Source organism: Dichomitus squalens (assembly GCF_000275845.1).
Source record: "Dichomitus squalens LYAD-421 SS1 unplaced genomic scaffold DICSQscaffold_112, whole genome shotgun sequence".
Taxonomy (NCBI): Eukaryota; Fungi; Basidiomycota; class Agaricomycetes; order Polyporales; family Polyporaceae; genus Dichomitus; species Dichomitus squalens.
The window spans coordinates 21,506-31,446 of NW_006766994.1; the positions used below are offsets into that span (position 1 = coordinate 21,506).

Genomic DNA, 9,941 nt, shown 5'->3' on the forward strand with positions numbered 1-9,941 from the left:
CGGAGATGACATCTTCCAGGCCCGCGATGAGCCAGCCCTACACGCCAGATACGGTGGCAGCAATAAATACAGATAGCGCAGGACGGAGGACCAGGACGAATGCAAGTTCGCGCAGGGGCGAAAAGAATGAGACGAGCAGATGGGACGAAGGAGAGACGCGCAGTGCCATGTACAGTCGACACCCTCCTAACCCATACCCCTGGTAACCCATAAACTGTAAAAACCCATAGGATTTTGGCTTTCCCAAGTCGGGATAGGGGGAATTCGACCCCATAACCCATAGGTCTCCAGTACCCCATAACCCATAGCCTTCTAGGGCTCAAAACCCATACGGTAATGGTGGTCACATTGAGATTCCGCCCATCAATAACCCACAAAGTACTCGATACATGCTTCCTAGTGTCCTCCCAGCATCCATCCATGCTTCAACCACGTTGTGGGTAGGTTAGTGTGTTCGAAGTCCCATAGCGCTCCCTCGAAGGGTCAGTAGACGCCTGTTCAGCGCTCGCTAACTGGGACTTATCAGGGCGCTTAGAAGGCGCTAAAGTTCTGGTAGCCCATAACCCCTCAAAACCCATATATTTGGGCCTGTCCCGAGGGCTATGGGTTAAGAGGGTGTCGACTGTATGCCGCGTCCTGAGCAGCTAACTCGAGCGGGAAAGAGCGTGCGCTGGTTTATGAACTAGTGACCAACCCTGGCACCTGTTCCTGAACGGACATCATTGCCGGACGAAAATATACGTGCCAGGTCGAAGACGATGGCGGTTGCCATCAGATGAGTCGGATCAAGAAAGAGATACGGTTTGCGTTATGTAATATCGTCGGGAGGTGGCATTGGTCTCTCGTGAGTCGAAGCCTCCCTAGACTTGCACTGAAAACGGTCGCGTATACGAGTATGTACGGGTCACTCGAATGGATGGGCAATAGGCAGGATGTAAGTTGGGCGTGGTTCTCGAAGGGAGATGTAGGGCAGCGTCAAGAGGTACAATCTCACCAGTTGATCGTGATCGGCTGCGGGACAGACGTGCACGGTCTAGATTGCACCGTACTGGGAGCGATCAATACATTAGACTTCATGATGCAAGTGGCGTTCTCATAGGGCACACGGTGCGTCTGCAGCACTGACCCAACTGTCAGACACACCTGCGCCATGACTAGCAGGAAGCTTCTACACACCTAGGACAACATCGGTGATGTTAACCTAACAGCGCACGGCGACAGGATCGAACCTGGGATTCCTGTATGGTGACCGAGCTTGACTGCGCAGATCAGAAAATCAGCAGGACAGGGTGACGTCGGGCACGTTCAGGTGTGCGAGGCGGAGAGAAGAGATACGCCAAGTGGCCAAGGATGCGCAGACCAGAGCTCGGTGATTCGATGGGATAAAGGCAGGCTGTAGTTGCTTGATACTCAAAGCACTCAAGGTCCGAGTCCTGTCAAGAACCGAGCTCACTCCAACCCACGCGCGCCTGTGTCCAGGCGCCTTCATGCTCTTGTGTAGGGCTATATCACTATGCCGTCGACTCAGTGGAACGTTCACACTCTACGGTCGGAAGGATCTCATAGTCGGACTCGGCGTCCAGACTCAACATTATGAAGGGAGGTCAAGCATGGAGCTAAACACCTGCCTGAAAGAGTGACCAGTGCGAGGAGCAGTCTGCGTCCATAAAGTCCATCAGACGCGCCAGCACCCGGTGCTACACTGGCAAGGGTCATTTATCCGCGCCTCAAGTGGCCTCTGGTCTCATACGAAGTAGGAGTACTGTCCCTTCCGCGATAGACTTACGTTATTGGCGGCGGGCGCAACGCAGAGAACACATTCACCAAAGGAAATGAAGAGACAACGGGCCCAAGCTACCAAAACAATATCAAGCGGTATCAAGAAGTAGGATCTCGGCAGATGTCTTACGTCTCCAGCAGCCCGCCGGCCACCAGCGACACCTACAGACACATAGCTGTAGGCTCGATAGACAGATACCCCAGAGACTCACATATCCGAAGCAGCATGTGAGGGAATTCCGCTAGGAATTCTAGCTAAAACGCGTAGTGCCAGGGATTCGGAAAACAATTCTTGTGGCTGCTCGAGACCATGCAGTATAGTGTTAGCGTCCCAGCGTTAAGGTACCTGTTCACAAGTTGTGCCAATTATTCAGTACATGGTTAGAAACGGACATTGGCGTGCACAGTGTGCCAGGTGCGGAACTGAGACGCTCACATACCAGCTCTCCTCCTTGGTAAGAAAGATGGACATTGTCCTCGAGAGCGTTCGATAGGTCTTTGAGCATTTTGCGTCAGATGACCGAGGATGTACTACCTGTTTGACCGCCCAGCTGGACCCACAACTACCGTGCCACTAGTCGTGGGCGGCGGCGAAGCGGACCCCGGAGCACATCTTGAATTCGCTGTAAGTCACTGCCTTGCTACTTGGGCAAGTGCCACCACCGCCCCTCGGGGAACGAGCATCCTATTTGTAGAACGCGCAATTGCCGCCGTCAATGGAAGAACATTCGATTGAACTCGGACACACCGCTGCTCCCACGTCAGAGGCGCCTACGAAAACTTGACTAGAGCCGTGGTGCATGCCCCGATTGAAACGGAGAAAGAGAAGCTAAAGAGATAAGCCCAGCCTACGCCTGACATACTGAATTGAACGGCTGCATTGTCACATAACCTAAGTCAATGAGCTGCAAGCCTTCGCGGAGACCGCCGACATCGCTAGGGAAGCTAGACCTAGGATCGTAGTCGGAGTTCGCAGCGAACCACTTCAGACGCCGGCGAAATTGCGGACCGTAGCGTTGGGACCCCACCGGGAGGCACATCGCCGATCCACAGCATGAGTATTCTTTGATTGTGAGAGCTGACTATCGTACTGCAATGGACCGACGGCCCGTCACTTCTATGCCTGCGCGTCATAAGATACTGGTTCTATGAGAAGCCATGGACCTGCTGAGAAAGCAATACGTACTGCCTCTACGACCATCCAACCCGCGTGCTGCAGACCGTAATCGGAGGCACGAGGTCTAGGCATGCGCCAGCTCGGACAAACCCACATTAGAATTGAGTTATGGGGACATCGAGAAAATTGCAGAGGTTTTTTGATAGATTGTGTACAAACGCACATATCTCGCTGTTTCAGATGTTAAAGGGCTGGGACAGAAGTTCATTGTGCTTTGCGATAACAACTGAGTAGAGATGGCGGTCAACTTTCCAGACGCCGGGTGTCCAACGAGCACAGGGCAGCATGCTTTGCACCATTGCGACGAAGTATAGTATCACCTGGACGGTGCCAGTAGCTTGGGGAAGGCATATTCTATGAGAAACGCGTTCTCCCAGAAGCATAGGGTCATCTGTTTACTTCCTGAGCTCTTTGAGAGGGTTTGTTAGCTCACCTTGATATTTCGAATGAGCTGAGCGATTGTATGCGCTGAAAGGACGCACGTTCGGCGAGCAAATCTGACCCTGCAGGAAGTCCGAAGTGACAAGATGTTTCCACGACGACATCGACGATGGACTAGCATGTTTTTGGTTCGATACCGATGCGGTTGAACAAGGCTGCGCTTACCTGCCCGTAGGACAAGGAGAGCGTCTAGACAGACAGGGGTAGATCTTCGTGAGGTGGCCTCCCACAAAGAGACAAGTAAACGACCACGTTTTGTCTCGCCGTCAGTTGGCTCATCTGGGAACGACGGCAAGTCGGCACTCAGATGAGACCGCCGCGGTAGGCATCTGCATCTCTGAGCGAAAATATAACGTTTTGAATGTTCTGTCATGCAAACGACAGGCAGTGGGGTGCGTAGGTTGCAGGGGAGGCAGTTACTTACCAGAGGATGATGCGGTGAGGCCGAGCCTGGACGAGCGCGACGAGCACTGCCACCTTTGAGCGCACAAGGGTGCCGCCTGTCTCGGAGTGGCACACGTAAGTAACTAGTGGATACCACCCGTCTTGCTCTTCCGAAATCTTCCTCGCGACCGCACCCACACTGTAATGTGTTACACTCCGCGAGACATTTTACAACCTGGTCACCATCTATCCAAAGAGGTCGATCAACTGTACCTCCGCAAAAGACGCCTTCGAGAGGTATATATGCGCAGTCGACTAGGCTCAGCCGCGACGCCTCAGGCAGTACATTCTCGTCATCGTCATCCCGCCGTCTGATATCTGAAACTCCATTACCTCTGTCCTAATTCTAGCACTGGTCGTACGCTCTCTGACCGACGATCCCATCATCAAAGGTGAGTGGTGCCGACTCGCGATATCCCATCGAACCCTTCGTCCTTGCCAATGAGGTCGCGGGACGACCGGCAGCGACGCTGTCCTATCGCCCAGCGCCTGGCGCTCGACATTGTCAGCTCCCGATCTTCCAATGATAGCGGGACTGATGCCATGTCGCGATGTTTCCAGGGGAGCCCGGAGTCACGGAAATTCAAATCAAAGACTTCTTAATCTACCCGCTCCTGTGCACTTCTTCCAAAGCTCCCCTCTACGTCGCCCGCAGCACACTGCCCGCACATCGGCGCATACCACTTCCCTACCTGGAGCATCCCATTCACCGACTAACGCAGACACCTTGGTACGCCTACTGACACGACACTCGAACCTTTGTGGGTCCGAATCGGACATCCCGCTTTCGTAACGACATCTAGAGTCTTCCCGACATTGCTATAAGACAGCCTTCGGCCCACGCTCTCTCATCACCTTGCCAGCACCTTCGCAACTCTTAGCGACCATGGCTCAACAATACCCCTACCCTCAGTTCTTCTACCCGACACCGTACATGACGCCTTTCTACAACCAACCATACGTTTCGCCCTTCATCCCTCCGGTCACGAACTTGCCTCCCGTCTCGGTCGTTCCTCCTCCGCCTACGCCCGAGCGTCGAGTACGCTTCGACGAGTTTCCGCCGCGTGAGCGACGTCCTTCTTGGCACGCGAGCCTGGCACCTCCCCCGAACCCGCTGCCGTTCCCTTCTCCACCCATCATTGTCACCCCCCTTCCTCCTGTCATGCCTCTCCCCAACCATCCTGCATCGGCCCCTATGTTCACTCATCAGCGGCGTTATTCCGATACATGTCTTGCCCAGCCTGCGTGGGTGACCTTCCCCACTGTGCTTCAACCTTTCGCGTCACCCGTCTTCCAGCCGAGCTCCCCACAGATAGCCCAGATTCACCCTCTGCTCAACGGTGAGAGCGCTGGAGGCCCTAAGATCCTCTTCGACCTCTCCTGCCACACCTTCAACCCCCAGCGCATCACCGCCTACGGTCAGAAATCTGGGACCCCGCTCACGCTCGACGAACTGCTCGAGCCTGCGACGCACCCTGCGACGTACCGGATGACGATCAAGTGCGACCTCATCCCAGAATGGCCCATCAACCTTGAGCAGCACACGACTCCGCGCGAACGCTCGCGCGAGCGCTCCCCGTTCCTCTCTGTCTCTATGCACGAGACGGAGAACGCGCCGATCACGGTGTACGATGTGCTCATGGCGCTCTACAAGACGGTCCAGAGCAGGATCAGGCAGAGCGACTGGGTACGTCTGTCGACGAGGCGGATGAACGAGGTCTCGGCGGCGTACTCGCGCCGGTGCAGGAACTTCCCGAGCGTGCAGGCGTTTGAGGAGGCGCAAGGCGTGCGGAGGGTGGATTACCTTGGGGAAAAGTACATGTTCCGCGGTATCATGCGCGAGAACGGCCCTGATGGGTTCACGAAGATGAAGCTTCTCGTCGAGAGCCCGCGGTAGTCGCCGCTAACCGTCGTCGCCGCCGCCTTCTTGGCCTCGCTTTGCGTGCTGTGGTCGACTTCCTGGGATATTCGGAACTGGAGGCTTGGGTCTCAATACTGGGGAACTGGAAGATGGGAGCCGTTTCGGGATTACTAGGCTGGGACTCTCACCTGCGCACTCCATTGCACGCATCCTTGTGGTATCGTGGATACGTGTTACGCGTTGCTTGCTGCGCGAAGACTCCGGATGGAGTGAATGCGTGGGTGTCAGAGCCGTCACGCGGTCTGGGGTTTGTTGACTCAGGGGGCTGGTTTCAGATAGCGGTACTTGACACTTGCATCTGTACCTTGTGGCTACCTACACGTCGCCTCACTTGGACGCTTGGCTCTGTGGAATCCAGTCTAGTGCCAGATCTAGGTAGATGTTTTCTAACTGTGGTCGTTACTTGTCTTGCTCGCCATCCGGTTGTTTATAAGCTGTGTAGCGTAACTTATGGGCTAATCATGATGGAGAATGGACTCGGCTGTTTGGGCCAGTGAGAACGCATATGGGGAGCTTGCATCACGTTCGCCTCGCTCAATCGGATAGGCGGTTCGAATTCGACAGTCACGCTGGGCTATGTTGTGTTTTCTTTTGTTCCTTCTACGGCAGTCTCACGTCTGGTGGTGGTCATCATGGCTCCGATAAGAGGCAGGAGGTGGGAGGGGACAGCGATGTTTGGGAGCTCGGAGTTGCGTTGCTGGAATACACTGCGAACCGCGGGACGAAGGTGCCAGTGACGTCGGTGAGCGGAAGGCCGGCTCTCACCCGCCGAACGTCGTCCACGACCACCATCGACTGTGCCTCATAGCTCCTCCCTTCATGCCACCTACCCACCGTCTCATATCTGTCCCTCTCGTCTTCACGCCAACCCTCAAATCCAGGTTGACCCCTAGGCACTCCCTCTTCCGTTATCGCATGGCCAGTACTTCTGTTGTGCGTCTCTGCTTCGCCTTCAGATGTGCATCCGACCAAAAAGCCTCACATAAACGCGCAGTTTGGCCTGAAGGAGTCGTCCTTGATCCACAATCAAGCCTACATCGACGGGAAATGGATTGATGCGAAAGAGGGCGGAGTCATCAAAGTTACCAGTGCGTAGTCGGTCCCTTCGAGCTCTTGCGAACCAACTCTAATACCATACCTATATGGCCTGCGCAGACCCCGCTACAGCGAAGGAGCTTGGGACGGTGCCGGAGCTGGGCTTAGAGGAAACTAAGCAGGCTATAAGCGCGGCTTCGAAGGCGTTCAAGACATGGAGCAAGACCACTGCAAAGGTATGCTGTCCCGTTACGTCTCCTCGCGTTCATCGCTCTCAAGCATATTCGCGCTGCAGCAGAGGCATGACATTCTCTTGAAGTGGTATGCGCTTATGCGCGAACACTCGGACGACCTCGCGCGTCTCATTGTGAGTGGTTTCTTTAGCAGCATCAGCCAGTCCCCTCGAACGGCCGTGTAGACTATGGAGAACGGGAAGCCCTTTGCGGAAGCTAAAGTAAGTCTTATATCACGAAATTCCCCTTCACTAACGCCTTATCCACTCGGCCAGGGTGAGAACGCATACAGTGCATCGTTCATCGAGGTACGCAAAGTCACTTTCGCCTGTATTGGATCGTGTCTGAGTTGGCCTATCGCAGTGGTTCGGTAAGGTGTTGTCCCATCTTCGCTAAGACTTCTCTTACGCCTCGTATGCTTGTAGCCGAGGAGGCGGTTCGGACGTACGGCGGTAAGTATGCGACCTACATGTGTCTCGTAACTATTCTGACTCGTGCCTCTATGCGCAGAGGTCGTTCCTTCGGCGTTCACGAACATCCGTAACGTTGTCGTGAAACAACCTATCGGTACGTCACTGACGGCCCTATCAGCAATTGTAGATGCTAATGCCGGTGCCGGCCTGTAGGTGTAGTGTGCGTACTCATCGTACGGTCTACTCCTGCTATCAACTGACGTCATAGGCAGGTCAATCTTGACTCCTTGGAACTTCCCCTCGGCTATGATCACCCGCAAGCTTGGCGCCGCCCTCGCAGCAGGGTGCACCGCCGTCATTAAGCCCCCACCAGAAACCCCATTTTCTGCTCTCGCGCTTGTCGAGGTAAGTCACGGGCGTGCCGCTGTTGTGGACGGTGGCAGATTGCTGCGCAGCGACCATACGACTGCTTGCTCATACTATGGCCTTCACCCGATTGTCACTAACCAACTTGCCCTTACGTAGCTTGCGACCCGTGCTGGTGTACCGCCTGGCGTCATCAATGTCGTGACTACCCAGGCAAACGTAAACGAGGTCGGGCGGGAGATGTGTGAGAACACGGCCGTCAAGAAGGTCTCATTCACTGGTAGCACCCCTGTAGCGAAGATGCTCTATGGACTCGCCTCAACCACACTCAAGAAGGTCTCGATCGAAGCGGGCGGTAATGCGCCGTTCATCGTTTTCGATGATGCTGACATCGATGCGGCTGTTGAGGGCGAGTCCCAACTGTCGTTCCCTATCCTTTGATACGCTGACGCATGCACTAAATCGGCAGGCGTCATTGCATGCAAATTCCGCGGCACGGGCCAGACATGTGTCTGCGCAAACCGCATCTACGTCCAGTCCTCTGTCTACGCAGAGTTCGCTTCACGCCTCGCCGAGAAGGTCGCTGCGTTCAAGGTAGGAAACGGTCTCGACAAGGATACGTACGTATTGACTCTCGCTTCCTCTTGTGTCCAACGCCCCTGTTGACTGTTGCACCTCGAGCACAGCACCCACGGGCCCTTGATTCATGAGCGCGCGATTGAGAAGGTCCAGAAGCACGTCGATGATGCGCTCCAGCAAGGCGCTCATCTCCTCTTGGGCGGTAAACGTCTCCCGGGCGCGGGTTCGTTCTTCGCGCCCACCGTCTTGTCGGACGTCCCTCCCACGGCGCTCGTGAACCAGGAGGAGACATTTGGGCCCCTCGCTGCGCTCACCAAGTTTGAAACCGAGGAAGAGGTTATTCGAATGGCGAACGACACGCCCGTTGGGCTTGCGGGCTACTTTTACTCTCGGGACGTGGGAAGGGTCTGGCGCGTCGCGGAGGCGCTTGAGGTTGGGATGGTTGGGACGAACACGGGCTTGATAAGCCAGGCGGTCATTCCGTTTGGTGGGATCAAGGAGAGTGGGCTTGGTGAGTGTCCTAGGATGCGTGAGGTCGTACTGACGGACAGATGCTGATTTCCCCCGATGTTAAAGGACGCGAAGGCGGACATGGCATTGAGGAGTACATGAATATTAAATTCATCGCGTTTGGTGGCTTGTGAGAGACGAAGCGCAGAGAAGGATGGACAAAGAAATGCACACGACCGAGTATATACAGGGATTTTGCTTCAATTTCATACCACACCATGTCTTGATTCCTGTAGCATTAGCTTACGTCCTCCTATATGGGGCGCGCCCACGATGAAATGTACTAAGGTGCTCAATTGCGCATGTGCAGCGTTTTGACTAGGGATGCAACATGGTGAGATATTGGTATTGACGGTGGCTGCTCGATTGACTAATAGGGGTGTTCAATTCTTGTCGCTCGCTCAGTTACCCGCGCGCCTACCGGGCACCTGCCCAGCCAGGTTCAGGCTCCGCCTGAGCCGCCTGTAGCGCAGTGGGTGCGGCGCGATCGATGGGTGTTGAACTTGGACTTATCCGGTCCGGACTACACGAGGCTATGCGTCTTCTAGCGCTTAGCTGTAGTCGCTTATGTAGTATGTTACCATATTTGGGACTCTCTGCTCATGTACTATAGCTATGCTTCCGGACTCTTCTGATACTGTCTAGGACAATCTGTACTACTCCAGAACGGTCTAGACAGGTCTATGCCTTACTCATCTCTTACTCATCCTATGGTGTGATACGTCGCAATTCTTTCACCATCGTATTATTCATCGCACTATGGTACATGTGACTAACCACTCTTCGATTAGTCATGGACACTTTTCTGTAGTATATAAGGATTTCAGATTGCGTCCTCCCTCTTCAGTCTTTCCTTACTGACTGAAGAGTGAGTACTTCATTACCTTTACCTCTAACTTGTAGTTACTTACTTAACCTTTGTAGTTATGCAAGAGTTTTCTGGGATTTTGGTGGGCGGACCCTAGGGTCGGCTAAACCCTACCCTAGGGTTTAATCCACTGTCATAGACGCCATCACCCTGCATACACCCACTAGCAATATAG

At 54.5% G+C, this 9,941-nt stretch overlaps 2 protein-coding genes across 2 annotated transcripts; both read left to right on the top strand.

The window, feature by feature from the left end:
• The first annotated feature begins 4,016 nt into the window (after nt 1-4,016).
• On the top strand, nt 4,017-6,265 carry DICSQDRAFT_114050 (uncharacterized protein). Its single transcript, XM_007371511.1, has 2 exons — nt 4,017-4,233; nt 4,403-6,265. The coding sequence occupies exon 2, from the start codon at nt 4,728-4,730 to the stop codon at nt 5,736-5,738; it is 1,011 nt and encodes a 336-aa protein (XP_007371573.1). The 5' UTR covers nt 4,017-4,233; nt 4,403-4,727; the 3' UTR covers nt 5,739-6,265.
• Nucleotides 6,266-6,458: 193 nt separating this feature from the next.
• On the top strand, nt 6,459-9,174 carry DICSQDRAFT_184243 (succinic semialdehyde dehydrogenase). Its single transcript, XM_007371512.1, has 15 exons — nt 6,459-6,695; nt 6,757-6,850; nt 6,918-7,033; nt 7,093-7,164; nt 7,216-7,251; nt 7,306-7,338; nt 7,394-7,400; nt 7,456-7,482; nt 7,541-7,597; nt 7,657-7,663; nt 7,716-7,848; nt 7,969-8,218; nt 8,279-8,429; nt 8,496-8,899; nt 8,965-9,174. The coding sequence occupies exons 1-15, from the start codon at nt 6,582-6,584 to the stop codon at nt 9,030-9,032; spliced, it is 1,569 nt and encodes a 522-aa protein (XP_007371574.1). The 5' UTR covers nt 6,459-6,581; the 3' UTR covers nt 9,033-9,174.
• The last annotated feature ends 767 nt before the right edge of the window (nt 9,175-9,941 follow it).

What these genes read in the sequence shown, in the direction of transcription:
- DICSQDRAFT_114050 (XM_007371511.1), top strand. Translation starts at nt 4,728, where the DNA reads ATGGCTCAACAATACCCCTACCCTCAGTTCTTCTACCCGACACCGTAC.
- DICSQDRAFT_184243 (XM_007371512.1), top strand. Translation starts at nt 6,582, where the DNA reads ATGCCACCTACCCACCGTCTCATATCTGTCCCTCTCGTCTTCACGCCA. An exon ending in GGCGGTTCGGACGTACGGCG is followed by an intron (nt 7,483 to 7,540) that starts GTAAGTATGCGA and finishes CTCTATGCGCAG; the next exon opens with AGGTCGTTCCTTCGGCGTTC. An exon ending in AACGGTCTCGACAAGGATAC is followed by an intron (nt 8,430 to 8,495) that starts GTACGTATTGAC and finishes CCTCGAGCACAG; the next exon opens with CACCCACGGGCCCTTGATTC.